Source organism: Myxine glutinosa, chromosome 11 (genome assembly GCF_964187855.1).
Source record: "Myxine glutinosa chromosome 11, kmMyxGlut1.1, whole genome shotgun sequence".
NCBI classification, from domain to species: domain Eukaryota; kingdom Metazoa; phylum Chordata; class Myxini; order Myxiniformes; family Myxinidae; genus Myxine; species Myxine glutinosa.
In genome coordinates this window covers 72,369,816-72,391,049 of record NC_136271.1, presented here as the reverse complement: position 1 = coordinate 72,391,049, position 21,234 = coordinate 72,369,816, and the positions used below count along the sequence as shown (strand labels likewise).

At 45.8% G+C, this 21,234-nt stretch overlaps 3 protein-coding genes across 9 annotated transcripts in view; all 3 read right to left on the bottom strand.

The window, feature by feature from the left end:
- Positions 1-5,457, bottom strand: part of LOC137436763 (sialin) — a 35,083-nt gene extending 29,626 nt beyond the window's left edge. Inside the window, exon 1 of one of the 2 annotated variants that reach the window (XM_068130837.2) lies at positions 5,292-5,457. In XM_068130837.2, the coding sequence (XP_067986938.2) occupies positions 5,292-5,385 (94 nt within the window). In that variant the 5' untranslated portion in view covers positions 5,386-5,457. Of the gene's footprint in view, positions 1-5,130; positions 5,268-5,291 lie in introns of those variants that run through there. The other variant, XM_068130838.2, reaches the window with a different exon arrangement.
- On the bottom strand, positions 129-1,772 carry LOC144894301 (uncharacterized). Its single transcript, XM_078786796.1, has 2 exons — positions 1,255-1,772; positions 129-1,116 (listed from the first exon to the last, which is right to left on the bottom strand). Exons 1-2 carry the CDS (start codon positions 1,762-1,764, stop codon positions 268-270), a joined length of 1,359 nt encoding a protein of 452 aa, XP_078642922.1. The 5' UTR covers positions 1,765-1,772; the 3' UTR covers positions 129-267.
- An 8,211-nt stretch (positions 5,458-13,668) lies between the features above and the next one.
- Positions 13,669-21,234, bottom strand: part of TDP2 (tyrosyl-DNA phosphodiesterase 2) — a 39,011-nt gene continuing 31,445 nt past the window's right edge. For all 6 annotated transcript variants that reach the window (XM_078786753.1, XM_068130827.2, XM_078786752.1 and 3 more), the window contains 4 exons: positions 20,530-20,621; positions 18,283-18,401; positions 17,889-18,059; positions 13,669-14,193 (listed from right to left, as the gene is read on the bottom strand). In XM_078786753.1, the coding sequence (XP_078642879.1) occupies positions 13,909-14,193; positions 17,889-18,059; positions 18,283-18,401; positions 20,530-20,621 (667 nt within the window). In that variant the 3' untranslated portion in view covers positions 13,669-13,908. The remainder of the gene's footprint in view (positions 14,194-17,888; positions 18,060-18,282; positions 18,402-20,529; positions 20,622-21,234) is intronic.

The window sequence follows — 21,234 nt, the reverse complement described above, 5'->3', positions numbered from 1 at the left end:
GAAGGGCATAGATCATGATAGAACTATTCATAACATGATTACATGTGTCTATGGTATACTAGTATGCTAATTAGTGCTTTATTTACAAAATAATCACAGTTTTACGAAATAATAGACTCATATTAAGGTCCGTCTACACAGACGTTAACACAAAGTTTTATTTTTCTAAATATTACAACTGTCAAAATAGTCCTAGCACTCAATGTGACCACTCTTCTCTTGCTTGTTTTAGATAAACATCATTAGCATTAGTGATTCTACACTGAGTCAGTCATCATCATTTTCATCGAAATCGTCAGAGTCAAACTCTTCTTCTCCTTCCTCTTCCTCCTCCTCTTCGTGCTCTCCTGTGTTCAGAAGATCCACCAGTGAGGTTGGTAGGATGGGACCACTGGACCACATTGGTTTCAACAGTCCTTCATCAGTCCTTATCCATCCTTGCTCCTCATAAGGTTTTGGCTTTTCGATGATAGGTTGATCGGCTCTTTTGTACAATGCTACGCGGTGGTTCACACGCTGGATGTGCGGCTTCAGGGCAGACTGGCATGGAGGAAGGCGAGCCAGATCAACCTTGGACTTGGATGTGAGGGTCTTGTCCTCTCCCACCATTTTTCGTAGCAGCTTGGCACGGACAATGTCCACTGATGACTCGCGACTCTGGCCGTACATCACACAGGTGAATTTTTCTAACTGCCTCTCCACCTCAGGGTTGGCATCCCAGTTGTCACCCAGTTCACCGAATGCCCTGTGAAACCTGGGATTCTTCTCCAGCTTTTTCAAGGGCCCGACTTTTCCCTTCCCTTTGAAGGCACTGGTGCAGTCTTCTCCGCTGAACACATAGTACCCCAGGAGAGTGGCACAGTAGTCCTCTCCCAGGGATTCTGCCAGCTCAGAGACGTTGACAAGTTGGCGATGCTTCCCTGACCCTGTATCCAGGTACACCGTCAGCTTGATGTTGTGGGCATGGTGGAGCAGGATCAGGAGGATGTCTGTGTCCGGTGTTCTGACTACAGCGTTCTTGTATCCGATGGTAGCAGCATGATGGAGGTACAGAACCACCCTGGTATCAGTCTCTTCCTGGTTGCTGTAGATCGTGGGGAGTTCACGTACCTCGACCTGAAACACAAAAAGGCACCGCATTTCAATCACCAGTCACTGCCAGTTTCAGATCTAGACAAACATCACAGGTAATCACCTTTTTTTCAGGAAAAATTACAAATTGAATCGCCATTCACGAAGGGCTTTCAATTTTACCTTGCCATTCGTTGAGGCAAGTTGGTGGGCCTTCCCCTCCACGATCAGCACAGCCATCTCTGTTCTCTCCAGCCTGGTAGCTGCCTCTTGTCCACTCCACACTTTCAGAAGAAGCTGGCACATCTGCTTTTTGTTGTCGTCATTTGCAAGGAACATTTTGAAGTCATATGGCTTCCTGGTTGCTGGTCCAGCCAGAATGATCTTCTCTGAGCTGCCCCGCCTCAGCCTTTCCTGCGCTTTGATTGACTCAGGATGGTAACTGTCAGTGGAGAACAGAAAGTGCTGCTTGGCCACCATCTGATCAAGCACCTGCAAGCATATCTCACCACATGTTGGGGGAAGGTTGGCAAGGGTATGCAGCAGCGCCATTCCATCCTGGATGAACAGGGCATCCTTGGGGTATTGCAGATCTTGTGGTGTGGTGTCCTCTAAAAGGTAGTGCAGAATGGAGGCTTTGTTGGTTTTGCAGAAGAACCCATCTGGTGTCCCAAGGCTAGGAGGCACTGGCATCAGGCAGTACTTCATGAGTTCTCCCATCTAAATTCTTCCACACTAACGTTAGCTATCTAGGCCAATGAAACATTGTGCTAAGTTACTGTAGCTAGCTCAGCTGTCGTGCCTCTTTCTGGTTCAATTCATATACAGAAGTCAACAGATATGTCTCATGTTTGGCATTAACAAAAGTTTAAGTTACACCGACATTAGGAACATACTGTACATAGATGAGGCTAGCTTTAACGTTAGCTAACATGGTGCTAGCTGGCTCAGCTGTTATTCTGCCTGTTTATGATTTCATGCAGAAACTGAAGTCAAGAGTGTGAGTAACATTATAGTTAGCATCTTACCTGGCTAGATTGGAGGATGAATACCAAGAACAACACACAGATGGAATGGAAGACTGAACTTTCAACTGAGGTATTCAATAACATCAACATTACCAATTGATACGAGCGCGCGAGCGCGCATGTTACATGGATGGAAATGTAAAATGGCAGCTATAGCAGCACTAATTTGGATCTCTAGTCTGTCATTTCTGCACTGTGATTGGATAACATAAAAAAATATGTTTGGGAGTTAACAGCAGGAGTTGGTAGATTTTACGTGGGCTGGGTGAGAAACCTTTAAATAAGCAAGTGAAAATCTCTCGCAATACAAAGTCAATGGTGGGAAGAAAAGTTGAGTGGTACCAATGTTACTGCCAATGTCCCGCCCCTATGCAAGACTCAGGAGCATCTTGTTGACATTTAACCTTGAAAATACCTGGGTTTAGACCCCTTATGTACCATGTTAAGTTATCTGCAGTATTAACGTATCCTTATCATTTGTAAAACTGATTATTTTGTAATTACAGCATTAATATGCATACTAGTATACCATAGACACATGTAATCATGTTATGAATAGTTCTATCATGATCTATGCCCTTCAAAACATGGGTCTAGACACCTTCATTTTTCAATTATCTGCAATATTGGCTGAGATATGTCAAAAATCGTTTTTTTGATAATGGCAGCAGTAATTTGCATAAAAATGGTATGTGGGACATTTTTTCAGCTTGGGGCCATAGCTAGTCATTTTCTACACATTTTTTCCAATCTAGAAACACTGATTAGAAGTATATCTCCGGGGGGTGCAGGGGGACCTAGTCTTCCTACTAGACTAATAGTAATAATAATTTATTCGAGTCCTGTCTAACTTCCCACACCCTGATGTGCGCCGGAAGGCAAAATGCTGAGAGAGTTTGACTGCATCACAGCCACCCCATCGCTTCCAATCCTTGAAGACCTGCAGAATCTACCAAATATGCGACTCAAGTCACGCAAAACCTTTCTGGGGTTCTGTAAATGTTTTGAGTGATGTGGGGTTCAACACAAAGAACAAGTGGTGCAATCTCTGAACAGACAACAACATTGCTGACAAATAACTGGCGAGTGGTCCGACAGAAGAGCCTCCAGGTTTTGACCTCCGCAGGAAACAGTGGTCTGCTCTCAACATGATCGCAATTGTCCATGAAGGACATCACACCATCTCCACAAATTGAATTACAAAGACAGCCCATCATGTGGCTGTGGTCACTCAGGGCAGATATATTCATCACATTGTGAATGAGTGTCATCTATCTATAATTCCAGTAATCTCTGTACGTCTGTACGTTTGTACGTCTGTACGTTTGTCTGTGACCGCTGTTTCTCGACAACCACGGGTCCGATATACTTTTAACTTGCCAGGTATATTGCTGGGGACCCGAGGATGTGCCTTTTCAAGGTTTCATATTAATCGGACAATTACTTACCGAGCTATGTCCAAAAAACGATTCAACCAATCAGAGACCAGCGAACGATCGCGTGTGCCGAACGTGGAGGACACACTCTGCCTCGGATGGCACATTTGAGAGCGTATTCATTTATTTCACGTTTGCAAACTATGTTGGCGTTAAACTATGTTTTACAACTAATAAAAACGAATTTGCGATTCATTCGCTTTCCTGCGCGTTTGTGTACGCGATGGCGATTTCTTTACCAAACTCCGGAAGCCGTTCGCTTTGGACCAAACCATTGCATGTAAATAGAGGGGGGGGATTGTCACCGTACTCGCAAGCCGTTCGCTTTGGACCAAACCATTTCATGTAAATAGAGGGGGGGGATTGTCACCGTACTCGCAAGCCGTTCGCTTTGGACCAAACCATTTCATGTAAATAGAGGGGGGGGGGGGGGATATAATTTTAGATATAGATATAGTACGGGCAATGCCCTAGTCTATGGAAATTTGATGAAGGATTTAGGGCAATGCACCTAACAACAGCCGGTGCTGTGACATGGCGGTCCAACTTCGATTAGGATCCGTGAGCTGTAATTTGTCATTTGCAAGTTTATTATTACTAGCGGAGTACCTGCACTACGGGCAATCTTGTTGGTCGATCACTATCTCATGCCTTTAGACACATAAAGCTGCTGTGTTGTTCCATACACATTGTCAGTTCTGCCAAAGCAGTTTTTATGACAATGACAATCCCAGATGAGTCAGCACTCTGACACTGGATACTCGACTGTGTACAGGAACTTGAAATTTGTTTAAGATACCGGTGATAACTCACCTCCTCTTCGCGAAGGACACCGTGGGACATTTAACGTCCACCAACTAATGCTGGAAGACTGCACGCCCAGTTTAACGTCCATCCGAGTGACGGCGTACACACACACACACACACACACACACACACACACACACACACACACACACACACACACACACACACACACACACACACACACACACACACAAACACACGTGTATACACACACACAAACACACGTGTATACACACACACACACACACGTGTACACACACACACACACGTGTACACATACACACACGTGTACACACAAACATAAACACACATACACTGTCTTTCTGTTTGTTTGTATACACGGTATCTCAAAAAGTTATGGACAGATTAATGAATGCACTTGGTGGACAGGTTGGGTGTGTAAGAAGACAAAGCAGATTAGATTTTGGTTCAGGTCCGAATTCAGATCCGGTTTATCAATGGATACAAAACGCATGAGCTGTTCACCTGGCGCAGGTACACTCTACCGAATACTGTTCTAGTTATTCCTGACTGCTGGTTGCATCGTTTTCTGGGGGCAGAACCACCCGAAGATGTGTACGTATCTTGGGTACCGGCACACAATGGCAGACGCTTTTCCAAAGGTATTGCGATATCTTAACAACCCATAACCAAGCGAACAGCTGACTCGATGTAATTATGCAACGCTCGTATAAATGTACAACACACAAACAAGTTCATTCGGGGGCATCGCCACTAACCCACAGCACGGACACGAACCCTGACAGGTATGAGTTACTCGTACCTACCTATTCCTGAGCCCCTTAAATAAGTGGAACAGTCTGGGACCTCTAACAGCCATATCCCGCCACCCAAAGTGCAGGCCTAAACGAGCACGGTAGACTTGTACTGGTAGGGTGACGTGACGTTCACGCTTCCGGTCTCCAATCCATTCCAACACAACAAGCACCTGATGGAGCTGCACATGTGCTGCTGGACAACAGCGGTTGATTATCTTGAGACCGGATCATCGCCGACTCGTCGTCGCTGCCGCTTTTTGACATTCAGAAAGACAACAAACAAGACAAGAACGAACAGCGAAAAGGAGGGATGGGCGAAGTGAAAACGGAGGTAGGAGCAACATGAGAAGGGAGGAGCAAGATGAGCAGGAAGGAGCAACATGAGTAGGGAGGAGCAAGATGAGAAGGGATGAGCAAGATGAGCAAGATGAGTAGGGAGGAGCAAGATGAGAAGGGAGGAGCAAGATGAGAAGGGAGGAGCAAGATGAGTAGGGAGGAGCAAGATGAGAAGGGAGGAGCAAGATGAGAAGGGAGGAGCAAGATGAGAAGGGATGAGCAAGATGAGAAGGGATGAGCAAGATGAGTAGGGAGGAGCAAGATGAGTAGGGAGGAGCAAGATGAGCAGGAAGGAGCAACATGAGTAGGGAGGAGCAAGATGAGAAGGGATGAGCAAGATGAGCAAGATGAGTAGGGAGGAGCAAGATGAGAAGGGAGGAGCAAGATGAGAAGGGAGGAGCAAGATGAGTAGGGAGGAGCAAGATGAGAAGGGAGGAGCAAGATGAGAAGGGAGGAGCAAGATGAGAAGGGATGAGCAAGATGAGAAGGGATGAGCAAGATGAGTAGGGAGGAGCAAGATGAGTAGGGAGGAGCAAGATGAGAAGGGAGGAGCAAGATAAGGGATGAGCAAGATGAGAAGGGATGAGCAGGAAGGAGCAACATGAGAAGGGATGAGCAAGATGAGAAGGGATGAGCAAGATGAGAAGGGATGAGCAACGAGTAGGGAGGAGCAAGATGAGAAGGGATGAGCAAGATGAGAAGGGATGAGCAAGATGAGTAGGGAGGAGCAAGATGAGCAGGAAGGAGCAACATGAGAATGGATGAGCAAGATGAGAAGGGATGAGCAAGATGAGCAGGAAGGAGCAACATGAGTAAGGATGAGCAAGATGAGTAGGGAGGAGCAAGATGAGTAGGGAGGAGCAAGATGATAAGGGAGGAGCAAGATGAGAAGGGAGGAGCAAGATGAGAAAGGATGAGCAAGATGAGAAGGGATGAGCAAGATGAGTAGGGAGGAGCAAGATGAGCAGGAAGGAGCAACATGAGAAGGGATGAGCAAGATGAGAAGGGATGAGCAAGATGAGAAGGGATGAGCAACATGAGTAGGGATGAGCAAGATGAGAAGGGAGGAGCAAGATGAGAAGGGATGAGCAAGATGAGAAGGGATGAGCAAGATGAGTAGGGAGGAGCAAGATGAGCAGGAAGGAGCAACATGAGAAGGGATGAGCAAGATGAGAAGGGATGAGCAAGATGAGCAGGAAGGAGCAACATGAGTAGGGATGAGCAAGATGAGTAGGGAGGAGCAAGATGAGCAGGAAGGAGCAACATGAGAAGGGATGAGCAAGATGAGAAGGGAGGAGCAAGATGAGCAGGAAGGAGCAACATGAGTATGGAGGAGCAAGATGAGAAGGGATGAGCAAGATGAGAAGGGATGAGCAAGATGAGTAGGGAGGAGCAAGATGAGAAGGAAAGAGCAACGTGAGAAGGAAAGAGCAACATGAGTAGGGAGGAGCAAGATGAGAAGGGATGAGCAAGATGACAGGAGGAGCAAGATGAGAAGGGATGAGCAAGATGAGAAGGGATGAGCAAGATGAGAAGGGATGAGCAAGATGAGTAGGGAGGAGCAAGATGAGTAGGGAGGAGCAAGATGAGTAGGGAGGAGCAAGATGAGAAGGAAAGAGCAACATGAGAAGGGATGAGCAACATGAGAAGGAAAGAGCAACATGAGTAGGGAGGAGCAAGATGAGAAGGGATGAGCAAGATGAGACAGGAGCAAGATGAGAAGGGATGAGCAAGATGAGAAGGGATGAGCAAGATGAGAAGGGATGAGCAAGATGAGAAGGGAGGAGCAAGATGAGAAGGGAGGAGCAATATGAGAAGGGATGAGAAAGGAGGAGCAAGATGAGAAGGGAGGAGCAATATAAGTAGGGAGGAGGAACATGAGCAGGAAAGAGCAATATGAGAAGGGATGAGCAAGATGAGAAGGGATGAGCAAGATGAGAAGGGAGGAGCAATATGAGTAGGGAGTAGAAAAATGGCAATGGAGGACAAAGATGAGTATGGAGGAGCAAGATGAGAAGGGAGGAGCAAGATGAGAAGGGAGGAGCAATATGAGTAGGGAGGAGGAACATGAGCAGGAAGGAGCAACATGAGCAGGGAGGAGCAACATGAGCAGGGAGGAGCAAGATGAGAAGGGAGGAGCAAGATGAGCAGGGAGGAGGAACATGAGCAGGAAGGAGCAAGATGAGAAGGGAGGAGCAAGATGAGAAGGGAGGAGCAAGATGAGAAGGGATGAGCAAGATGAGAAGGGAGGAGCAATATGAGTAGGGAGTAGAAAAATGGCAATGGAGGACAAAGATGAGTATGGAGGAGCAAGATGAGAAGGGAGGAGCAAGATGAGAAGGGAGGAGCAATATGAGTAGGGAGGAGGAACATGAGCAGGAAGGAGCAACATGAGCAGGGAGGAGCAAGATGAGAAGGGAGGAGCAAGATGAGCAGGGAGGAGGAACATGAGCAGGAAGGAGCAAGATGAGAAGGGAGGAGCAAGATGAGAAGGGAGGAGCAAGATGAGAAGGGAGGAGCAAGATGAGAAAGTTGGGGCAAGATGAGCAGGGAGGAGCAAGATGAGTAGGAAAGAGCAACATGAGTAGGGAGGAGCAAGATGAGAAGATGAGCAAGATGAGAAAGGAGGAGCAAGATGAGAAGGGATGCACAAGATGAGAAGGGATGAGCAAGATGAGAAGGGATGAGCAAGATGCGAAGGGATGAGCAAGATAAGGGAGGAGCAAGATGAGCAGGGAGGAGCAAGATGAGTAGGGAGGAGCAACATGAGTAGGGAGGAGCATGATGAGAAGGAAGGAGCAAGATGAGTAGGGAGGAGCAAAATGAGAAGGGAGGAGCAAGATGAGAAGGGAGGAGCAAGATGAGAAGGGAGGAGCAAGATGAGAAGGGAGGAGCAAGATGAGAAAGTTGGGGCAAGATGAGCAGGAAGGAGCAAGATGAGCAGGAAAGAGCAACATGAGTAGGGAGGAGCAAGATGAGAAGGGATGAGCAAGATGAGAAAGGAGGAGCAAGATGAGAAGGGATGAGCAAGATGAGAAGGGATGAGAAGGGAGGAGCAATATGAGAAGGGATGAGCAAGATGAGAAAGGAGCAAGATGAGAAGGGAGGAGCAATATGAGTAGGGAGTAGAAAAATGGCAATGGAGGACAAAGATGAGTAGGGAGGAGCAAGATGAGAATGGATGAGCAAGATGAGAAGGGAGGAGCAAGATGAGAAGGGAGGAGCAATATGAGTAGGGAGGAGGAACATGAGCAGGAAGGAGCAACATGAGTAGGGAGGAGCAAGATGAGAAGGGAGGAGCAAGATGAGCAGGGAGGAGGAACATGAGCAGGAAGGAGCAACATGAGTAGGGAGGAGCAAGATGAGAAGGGAGGAGCAAGATGAGAAGTGAGGAGAAAGATTAGCAGGAAGGAGCAAGATGAGAAGGGAGGAGCAATATGAGTAGGGAGTAGAAAAATGGCAATGGAGGACAAAGATGAGTAGGGAGGAGCAAGATGAGAATGGATGAGCAAGATGAGAAGGGAGGAGCAAGATGAGAAGGGAGGAGCAATATGAGTAGGGAGGAGGAACATGAGCAGGAAGGAGCAACATGAGTTGGGAGGAGCAAGATGAGAAGTGAGGAGAAAGATTAGCAGGAAGGAGCAAGATGAGTCGAGAGTAGCAAAATGACAATGGAGAACGAAGATGAGAAGGGAGTAGCAAAATGACAATGGAGGCACAAAATGAGAAGGGAGGAACAAAATGACAATGGTGGAGGAAGATGAAAAGGGAGGAGCAACATGAGAATGTAGGAGCAAGATAAGAAGGGAGGAGCAAAATAAGAAGGGAGGAGCAAGATAAGAATGGAGGAGTATTGTGAAACTGAAGAAGAAGAAGAGGGGTATTCTGGGGTGTGGTGATCTAATGAGTGCTTGATATATAGTCGAGCGCTCTTGATGTATGAAGAGAGAATTACACGTCTGAACGCACCATGTTCTGGTCTGCGCTACATTCATCTTGGTAAGACCAAATCGATGGCTTGTAGTCATTTTGGGGCCGTTTTGGGGCGGAGGGATATTTTGGGGCCGTTTGGTTCAAATTCTTCCAAAAGCACCAAATTTGGGCCAGATGTTGCCCATGCCATACTCTTTCGATTTTTGACGGGCGCCAAGGGCGGTATGATCCGGGGACCATACCGGTCCATCCCGCCATGTCACCTGACCTATGACGTCATAATTAGGATATGCATCCAATCACATGGCGTACTATAAGTGGTCAAAGTTCAAAATGAATCGATCGAAAAATGAAGGCAGGGATCCATTTTAAAGGTTTTCATAAAATCCAATATGGCCGCCAGGTCACATGACCTATGACGTCATATTTATGACATGTATACATGAACCCGGATCATGATCGCACAAAAATTAAACACAAGGATATGGCATACAGTTCATAAAACATCAAAATCCGTACCTTTGTAATTAGACTGATGAACTGCATATGCCAGAAAATTAGGAAATAGACATGTAAATATTTCCTCTAATTGTCAAAAATAAGGTCAGAGTTCGATTACCCAACCCAGAAACATAAAATGATGAACCTCGCGTAAATCTTGACAAAAAACTCAAAAACCGACACGTTTGACTCAAAAATGACCTTTAAGATGACCTTGAGGGTTTACCTTGACCTCGAATCATCAAAATAACATCATAATTGGATTCCTCGACCTCGAAAACCCCTGAAAAGTGGCATCATACATGATTCCAACCCTTTTGGTTATTTAACTGATTTTCCTCTAATCCGGGTGGCGGCCATTTAGTATTTCGCCAATATGGGGCCCCCGGGGGGGGGGGGGGGGCGCCCGTCAAAAATCGAAAGAGTATGGCATGGGCAACATCTGGGCCAAATTTGGTGCTTTTGGAAGAATTTGAACCAAACGGCCCCAAAATATCCCTAAGGGCCCAGACTATGAGGGATTACGCCCGCTTTGCGGTGCTATTTATTATACATCGTCACCAAACTTTGCAGGTGTAATTAACAGTCTTACAATTACACTTACGGAATATAATTACATTTACAACTCTTCTGAAGTGTATCACATGAAGGCTCGTCTGATAAACGCGAAGCGTTTATTCATAGCTCAACCATCTTGCGCCGCCAAGGCCGCCATCTTGTTCCACTGCTGCTCCGCTCCCTTTCAGGAGCCGAAACTCACCCAATCGGGGGAAACTGCCAGTTACTGTAAAGTTCAATATGCTACATCTTCCATTCATTCTGTTCCACCGAGTCAAAAGTAGACTTGCGTCGAAATGTTAGCCATGCTGGATGATGTTATTCTGGTGGGTGATGCTTCAAGCCCAAACATGATTATTGCCTCCATTTATTGTGTTCATCACAGGATTGTTGTTGTTGTGATATGTCCATCCTATTCTATGAAATACCATTCCATCACTCATCCTAGATGGGTATGTTCATCAGTGTGTAACAAATATGTAACATCATACCTATACTTGTTGCCTGGTGCTGCCTGGTGTTGGCTTAGCGGTCAAGGTGCCTATTCTATGAAATACCATTCCATCACTCATCCTAGATGGGTATGTTCATCAGTGTGTAACAAATATGTAACATCATACCTATACTTGTTGCCTGGTGCTGCCTGGTGTTGGCTTAGCGGTCAAGCGGTCAAGCTTGGGATCCAAGGATCCTGGGTTCGAATCCCAGTCGATCGCTGAATTAACGCCAGGGGGGTTGACTCAGCCTGTCATCCTTCCGAGGTCGGCAAATTGAGTACCAGCTTGCTGGGATGAATGATCCCGGTGTGTACCCCGGTTTAGAATAGGTACACCGTATCCCTGCGCATCGTAAGAGGCGACCAAGGGTTGGCGTCAGGAAGGGCATCCGGCTATAAAAACATTGCCTCAAACAGGCAACCATGATCGTCATGGGGCCCGCAAGGCTAACCCATGCTCTAGCGGGGAAAATGGCCTTAAAACGATCATTCAATACCTATACTTGTTGCTTCCTAGCTGAAAGGATGGGTGAGATATCACACAGACAAACGAGAGAACCTTGACCTTTGACCTAAATAGTAAAAAAAAAAAAACTTTGCCATCCTCACTAATGCCCTTCTGAATCCTTTGGTAAAGTTTGACAAAGATAGCTGAAAGCGTTTGCGAGTTATCACACTCACAGACACAAACATACAAATGAGACAGACCTCTTTTGCTCAAGGTCATCTTCCATCTGCTTGGAAATCAGCCAACATCACCGCTTTGCACAAAAAAGGTGCAAAAACAGATCCCAGCAACTACAGACCAATCAGCCTTCTCCCAATCATCAGCAAAGTCATGGAATCCATCATTGCTTCAGATATGAAATCTTTCCTCTTCTCCAATGGCTTGATCTCTGATCATCAATTTGGTTTCAGACCTGGACACTCCACTCTGGACATGCTGCTTCTGCTTTCTCAACAATGGATGGAGGTCCTCAATGCCAAACAGGAAATTAGAGCAGTCTCCCTTGACATATCACGTGCCTTCGATACAGTCTGGCACCCCGCTCTGCTCACCAAACTCTCCTCTTTTGGTATCCATGCAAATCTCCACGCATGGCTGGCGGACTTCCTCTCTAGTCGTAGTCAACATGTGGCCCTGAATGGGTTTCTCTCATCTCCTCTTCCTGTTCAGGCTGGAGTTCCCCAAGGCAGTGTTCTGGGCCCTGTGCTTTTTCTGGTCTTCATCAATGATCTCTCTGACTCTCTTGAAAATCCTCTCTATCTCTTTGCTGACGACTCTACTCTCTGTCGCTCCATTCTTCATCCCTCAGATCGGCAGTCTGCAGCCTCCTCACTCTCTGCAGACCTTGACAAAATCACAGACTGGGCAAACAAGTGGAACATGTCTTTCAATCCTGACAAATCTCACACTCTTACGATGTCTCTCCGAAAAGACCGACTGGACAACCCTCCCATCCACTTTCTGAATAATCCTCTCCAAGAAGTTCTGTCACTCAAGCTTTTGGGTCTCACTATCTGCCATGATCTTTCCTGGAAAACCCACATTTCAAATCTGGCCTCCAAAGCCAGTCGCTTTGGAGTCCTCCGTCGTGGCATCTGGGCATCCTGGGACTGGGCATCCTCCGTCGTGCGAAGTCCTTCCTTGGCACACCTGAGCTCCTCACCACATACAAGGCTTTCATCCGCAGCTCAATGGAATACTGCTCTCCCCTCTGGGCTGGTGCTCCTGCCTCACACCTAGCTCGCCTTCGCGCTGTTGAAACCAAAGCATTCAGAATCATTGGAATCTCCCGCGATGAAGCTAACTCCAAGGGCCTCTCACTCACTCACTCACCGCAGGCAGGTTGGTGGTCTTTCCGTCTTCTACCGACTCCTCTCTGGCCTTGCCCCCCCAGCTCTCTCTGGGCTCTGTCCCGCAAATATTCCTACAGGTCGCACAAGATCTGCCTGCAACCCTCTTTTGGTTAAACTGCTAAAATCAAGACTCTCTGCTCACCTTCACTCCTTCATTCCTCTTTTCTCCCGCCTCTGGAACAAACTCCCTCCCTCTCTTCAATCCCACTCCACCCTCCAAGTCTTTAAAACAGCTGTTCACCATTATCTCTTATCTTCCCCCATCCAAAACCTTGATCTTTTCTACCCCCGCTAATTTCACCCCAATTCCACTTTTTGAAATACCAACTTCTGTCCTGGAAGTCCTTGGTGTCCTTGTGCTTTATACTTCTCCCTCCCCCCCCCCCCTTTCCCATGCCTCCTCCCCCCGGGCCCTCTCCCTTCCACACATCTCCCTGCTCTCGGATGTTGTGTTTGTGTGCTTCCCCTTTTCTCCCCATCTTGTCTTCCGCTCCCTCTTTTTGTGTATTTTGTTTGTCTGGTCGATTTGTTTGTGAAGTCAATGTTAGCTCTTTCACGAGCCTCGATTCAGTATACAAAAAAACAAAACAAAAAAAAAACCGACATATAACAAAGATGAATACATAAGCTCCGTGCACCTTCGGTGGCAAAGGCAATAATCTAATATGAAATGGAGAAATAAAACAAATAGAATGTTTTTGAGTAGAGCATGAGGGTTGCACTCCTGCACTCTGAATGCTAGAATGCAGTCAATTTTGGTGGAAAGTGGTGGGAGGAGGATTCGCCGGAACAGGCAAGGCCCGCTTTTTCGATATGGCTGGCGGACTTCCTCTCTAGTCGTAGTCAACGTGTGACGGTATCGATTAAAATTAAGAACTTTATTGAGAAATGTACAAATTATGCATGGGATTTCTTCAGGATCAAGAACTTATTGAGAAATCAAAATGCTTTCCTAAAATGTCATTAAATGACTTACATTCAATGCAATTACAAATCGGCTCTCATTCAATCCAAGACATTTTGAACAATCATGACCCGAGTTGTACTTAACAAATCAAATCTGTTCGTATCACTCGTAAGCTTGCAGTGTTTCAATCTCAGTCTCATTGCTCCAGATCCCAATGAGCCAACATCCCCCAGTGGTCGCTGGGAAACATCTCGCACATCAACTGCTCTGTGCCCACCAGGCGGAGTGAGTGAGGAAGGAGCTTGGGGGAGAAGTCGAGCGCCCCTCGGAAGTAGATGCGGTCAAAACGAAAGTGTGATTTGTTTGAGTGACCAAGGTTGTCATTTACAAATGTGTCCCATGTGTACTGAGTATCAGGCGAAGAGCCGAGGGTTACCCACATGTCATGTATTCTCCAAGGAAGTCCACCAATTTCAGACACCTTTACATGTAAACAGAGGGGGGGGGGGGGGGGGGGGGAAACACCACGAGAGCAGCAGTTTTGTACTATTTCACAAAGAATGAAAGGAAGTCCATATCATATACCTCAACATGTATACAGAGGTTGTGCAGATGAAAACAAAAGGAACTATGACGACACTCTTCCACGTCACGACGTCAACCGATATACCTCCACCCACATTATCACATCATTATACATACTTGTACCAAGTTTGATTTAAATCCATTCAGCTGTTCTCAAGTATCACATTTTTATCTGACATGACCTCTGACCTCACCAAAATCACCTCACTCCTCACGTTTGATGCCAGAATCCAATCGGTTCATCTTCGCATCAAAATATATACTTATACCAAGTTCGGTCAAATTTCCATCACTGGTTCACAGGTTAGAGCAGTAATAGAATTGTTACCTAATCAGACTTCTGACCTTTGACCTCTTGACCCTATAATCGAATCCGTTTATCTGTACATCATTATATATACTTGCACCAAGTTTGACTTTGCTCCCTTCAGCTGTTCTTCAGTTATCGCAGTAATGACGACCTATTACAGACTCTGACCTTTGACCTCTTGATGATGAAATCTCATCAGTTCATCGTGGCATCATAATATAGACGTATACCAAGTTTGGTCAAAATCCCATCACTGGTTTACAAGTTAGTGCAGTAACATATTTTTTTAACTTAACATAACCTTTGACCTCTTGACACATTCATCTAATCAGTCCATCCTTGCATCATTACACATACCTGTACCAATTTTATTTACCATGACCTTTGACCTCTTGACCCCAACTAATCTAATCAGGGCATCCATCACATCATTATACACACCGGTACCAAGTTTGGCTTCAATCCCATCAGCTGTTCTTAAGTTATTGCGGTAGCGAAATATATTTTACTTAACATTACCGCTGACCTTTGACCTCTTGACCCCAAAATCTAATCAGTTCATATTTGCATCATAATATATACATATACCAAGTTTGGTGAAAATGCCATCGCTGGTTCACATGTCAGCTCGGCAACAGAATTATTACTTAACAGGACATCTCACCTTTAACTTTCGACCTCTTGACCCCAAAATCTAATCAGTTCATCTTTACATCATTCTACTGTACATACTTGTACTGAGTTTGACTTCAATCCATTCAGCCGTTCTGAAGTTATTGCAGTAACGAAAACTGATCACAGACGGACGCACGGACGGACAACCGAACAGCCAAACCGAATACATAATGCGTCTGGCGACTTCATTGGCGGAGGCATAAAAGTTTGATAATAATGACGTCAGTCATGTGGCCTATGACATCATTGTTATTTAAAATTTTTGTATCTATGGGTAGTTAATCACTAGACTACGGATTTTTATGTTAAGAAAATAGGCCTTTTATGTTTTGAAAAGCGGAAATATATATTTTTTATGTGAAAAAATCCCGAAATATTTTTTCCCCCCATTTTATTCGTTTTTTATTATTACCAAGTTTTTCAGAAATCAGTCAAAAAAAGAACAAAAAATGGTAAGCTTTTTCCTGCACAACATTAAGCACTCTGGGCTAGTAAACAGGTAAAAAATGACGTTCAGGTACCTTTATTGCAACTGCATTGTTTGATAAGTAGAGGACTAGAAGAAATTGACAAGACCCTTTTAGGAACGGTTAAAGGAGGTGTTTGAAATCATTATCTTGGTAATGTTCTCCTTGGTGAGGCGGTGTCGGCGGTCGGTGAGGACGTTTCTGTAGACGGAGAAGGACCTTTCCACGTCGACGCTGACGATGGGGCAGTACCTCAAGAGGGGGATGTCGGCAAGCTTGACTCCAGCCGGCACACCAACCTCAGATCCGTGCTGATCTCCATCCAGGATCAAAGCCACTGTCCTCAGCACACCAATGTCGGGATTGCGCTGCAGCACCGCCTTGAACTTGGTGAGCAGGATCTCCTTACGGCAGCCTCGGATCTTTTCGAGCTCCTCCTTGGCCTGATCAAGGAGTTGGAAGGCCTTGGCCAGCTCCATGCCGGCCTCCTCCAGCTGCTTAAGGATCTTCAGGATGAACGACACGTGGGCATTTAAGAAGACCAAACTGAGCTTGATGTCCGCCTTTCCGAACAGGTCCTTGGCACTCCGGATTGCCATCGCGTCGTCATCGTTCAGCTGGTCCACAATGTCCTTGACGGCCTCGAAGTGCTCGACGCAAAACACCGCGGCGTCGATCCACGTCCCCCACCGAGTCAGAATGGGCTCCGGGGGGAGAGAAAGATTGGGCTGCTGCTCCTTCCAAAGGACAACACGTGACGGGGCTTTGACGAACACCTTCTTCGTCGTGGCAATCAGGTCGTTGACGTCCTTGAACATTTCTCGGACTGTCTCGCAGACACGGTGGAGCGCATGGGCAACGCAAGTCACATGCAGCAAGTCCGGGAAGATTTCCTTCAGGGCATGGCCGGCCTTGATCATATAGGTCGCGGCGTCGCTGACGAGGACCTTGAGGCACTCCGGCTTGAAATCAGGCCAAAGATAGCGCAGCGTGTCTGACTGCGCGCACGATCTCCCCGGAGTTGGTCTTCTCCAGAAACATGCACTGGACGAGGTGGGGACGGAAGTACCTCTCCTTGGACAAGCGTCCCGCGATGATGTTGGCCACATATCGACCTGCCGAATCGGTCGTCTCGTCGACGGACAGCTAGATGGGCTGCTGTCCGAGGTCGGCACGGATCCCCGCCAAGGCCTTGTCGTAGCACTTGTCGAGGTAGTGCTTTCGAATCCAGCTTTCATCGGGGATCTGGAGAGTGATGTGCTTCTCCAGGAACGACCGGAGGGCAGGGTTTTCCAATTTCGACCATGGGATGCCAGCGGCCAGCATGGCCTGGCACAGCTCCTGAGCCACGACGTCGCACTTGTGCCTCTTTCCGCCACCAAAGTCCTCCATGGTGGCTTGCGTGACCGTCTTCTTCTTCAAGGCCAAGTTGCTCTTGTGGCGGTCTCCTCGGACATGTTGGGCCAGCTCAGACTTCTGCTTCGCCCGGAAAGTCTTTTCACAAGCTCGACAGAAAGCCGTGTCACTCGACACGTACTTGAAGGTAGCCCCATCGCCACCAGCATTGAATTCCTTCAGCCACTTGTCACGAAGAGCAGCACTCATCTTGATAGGAGACTTGTTCACACTTTGTGTACACTCTCTCACTGTAGTACACCGCCTCACTGCTGTGCACGCTGGGGACGCAACGCACGCAAGTGGACGCAACATTTTGTTTTTGAGATCGATCGCAGTTAAAAATTTCGATCGCAGTTAAAAATTTCGAAAAATTCCCTAATTTTTTTTAGCGTTGCCAGACATTTTCGACCAAAAAGGGCATTTTATTTTATTTTTCCCGAAAAAGGGCGAAATATTTTTTTTCTCCGAAAATAGCAAAATAATTTTTTTGCGCGCAAAAAAGCCGTTTTATGTGAAAAAATATTTTTTATTTTTTCACATAAAAATCCGATGTGCATTAATCACATATTTAAAGTTTCGCATCGATCATTTAAACAGATTCAGAGAATAATTTTGAAGGTTTCGTATGGGGGAAGAATAATAATAATCTGAAGAGTTTTAATTGGGCATCAGCCAGCATTCGCTCACACTAACCAATTGTCGATGACAGTTCGCTCACATGAAATACACATGAAAGAATACCTCTTTGTCACGTAGATTGGTGTCCCCAGCAAAGATTGCGGCTGAGGATTGGGGAGCCGATTCTATATTCTTCAGCAAACATTTCAGCTGCTTTTGGCGCTCCTTGGCGCACGCTCGTGTGCTTTCCAGGTGGGACGTCATGAAACAAAGATCAAGTCCGAGCAAACGAGTCTGCAAAGGAAGACTCCACAATGAGATTAGGATAAAACAAGTACCACGTGATGCACTATTCCCATAATGCTGTGCTTCTCAGTTGTAACCTCAGAGTACAAGCAATCGCCATGTGCTCTGATAAACGGGGTACCTTGTAGCAAGATTAACCTTGGCAAAATACAGCAAGGTGTAGTCACACAGTACAACCTATAAACTCAATGTGTCTCAACAATAGGCTAACCTTTACAATGAGAAGGTTACGCATCATTCTTGTTGTAGGATATGGTATGATCTCATGACCGAGCAGGTCCAACCGACTTTTCTTCAACAGAATCGCAGTGTAGTAACCCTCATCACCTCCTGCTCTCCGCACCACAACAATGATGATGTCTCTCTGAGCAAATGTACCAGGTCCAATTAGACCATCCATTGTTCTTTAATTTAAAGTGGGGATTGGGGGGAAAGGGAGGGAGCAGCAGGAGTACAAGACAGCAAGGAAGGGTATGAGTGAGAGCTTATGCGACCATGGGCAGCACTCTTGAGAGACTGGAGGGAGTGGTACAAGCCAACCGACATGGGGAGATTGTTCCACATACGAGAGAATAGAAGGATGAAGGAATGGAGGTAGCATTCAGCTTTGAATTGGGAAGGGTGACCCGGTGAGGAGACCATTTTTGTTATGAGCATCATGAGATGTGGTACTCACAGAGAGCAAGCAATGACATAGTCAATATGTTAGCTCCTCAAATGTTGTATTACATTTAAATCTTGGTTTTTACTTTGAATCAATTGTTACCTCCACCATCGAAGGTAGATGGAGGTTATGTTTTCACGTCTGTTTGTTTGTCTGTGAACGAGATATCAAAAAGTTGATGACGGATTCAGATGAAATTTGGCAGAGAGGTTGGGTGTGTGAGAAGACCAAATCGATTAGATTTTGGTGAAGATCTGAATATGGAGTCTGATACGAGAATTAATTAATTTTTGATGTGGTTGGTGGTTCGGTGCAGCCACCCGGCTGCTGGTTGCATCATTCTTCAGTGGGCGCGTCTGCCGTTGATGCAATGCCTCTCTATAGCCAGTTATCTGGTACTCATTTTGCCGACCTCGGAAGGATGACAGGCTGAGTCAACCCCACCTGGCGTTAATTCAACGGGATTCGAACTCAGGACCTTAGGATTCCAAGCCCGCCGCCCGAACCATTAGGCCAACACCAGGTATATTTTTGAAGTGATTCTTCACCAATGAGAGATTGGGTGAAGAGCGATATATAACATGATATTTTAAAAAGTTATGGACGAGTTACGGCTAAACTTGGTGGATGAGTTGATTAGGTGACGAGAACAAGCCGATTATAATTTGATTCAGGTCCGAATCCAGATCCGGCCTCATTACAAAATCCGGGTCAGGTCCGAATCCAGATCCGTTTTTGTATCGGTGGATACAAAACATAAACTGTTCACCTGGCGGAGGTATATGCTCGAGAGAGTGCCGTTCTAGTTACCTCCGCCACCAAAGGTGGATGGAGGTTAGGTTTTCACCCCTGCCTGTTTGTCTGTCCGTTTTTGTTTGTGAACAAAATATCTAAAAAAGTTGTGGACGGATTCGGAATAAATTTGGGAAGGATGTAGTTTGTGTGACAAAGACGAAATGATTAGATTTTGGTGAAGATCCGGATCCGGCTACTAGAATTTTAAGTGATTCTTCACCATTGGGAGATACGGTCGAAAACGATACATAGCAGAATATCTCCAAAAGTTATGGATGGATTTGGATGAAACTTGTTGGACCGGTTGTGTGTTTGACAAGGAAGAATCGATTCGATTTTGGTGAAGATCTGAATCTGGATCCAGCTCGTAGAATTTTTGAAGTGATTCCTCACCATTGAGTGAAATGGCCAACCAGGTGGAGGTATGCTCTCCACTGAGTGCCGTTCTAGTTTTTTATTTTAATCATCTTATTTTAATCATTTTAATTTTAATCGTTAACATTTCATTTCTCGAGGCAGTCGTATCAATATAATGGTCAATTGCATTACATTTCGAGTTTGTTCATATTTCATTTTCGAACCAACTGCAATACATCTCGGTCTAAATGTTTCTGCTTGTTTATTTAGTTTTACCATCAGACCATTCTTTCATCCAACCATGTGATGCATTCATTACCTGCACCACCGAAAGTGAATGGAGGTTAAGTTTTCACCCCTGTCTGTGTGTCTGTCTGTGAGCAGGATATCTAAAGAAGTTGTGGACGGATTCAGACTAAACTTGGTGGACAGAGTGGGTGTGTAACAAGGAGGAAGTGATGAGATTTTGGTTAAGGTTCATCCGGCCTATCAGTGGGATGTTCAACATGGTGGAGGTTTGTGCTCTACGGAATGCAGTTCTAGTTTATTATTTGTCTCATTCATTTGTGAGCATCTGAATGGATGAAGAATTGTCCAACTGACAAATCCATGCAGTCTACACAAAAGGTCATTCATACGCACCTGTCACAAGATGGTAGCCCCTTGTATGTTTGACCAAGTAGTCTCTATATGGCTCGATGACCTCCTGAAAGCATACCACATCTGGACGATGCCTAAACATACAAAACGATCAACTTGTTTTTACTGTAAAAATAAGTCGAAGTATGAAATTATAAGTTTTAATTATGTTTGTTAATAAATGTTTTTTTAAAGAACTAAAGTTTTGCATAATAGGTCTATCATTTAAGGCCTCATAAAGAACAAGTGCAAGTTTTTATCGATTCCAATATTCTCCTTTCATATGCAGCACAAGGCTGTGGGGGTAGCATCATTGGCAGAGGGCACAGCAGTGCCACTGATGCAGTTGTCTCTGTAGGTTAGGGCAGGAATTTGTTCATGATGCCAGCAATAGCTCGCTTACTCTTTGTGAGGGACACCGTGAGACGTCCAACTAACGCCGGCAGACGGAACGCCCAGCTTAACGTCCACCTGAGGGACGGCACACACATTGACGAATCACCCTGGGATGACAGTTTATATCATGGTCAGGATTGGAACCCAGACGAGATGGCCCAGAGGTAATTGTGCTCCTGTTTGCAAACATTAAAAGAACTACAATAAGTCACAACCTAACTGCCCTATATCTGCCTATGCATATTACCTTAATCCCTTTTTCTGGGCCTAAACACGAATAGATACATGATGCATGGGTGCCAATAGAACCAC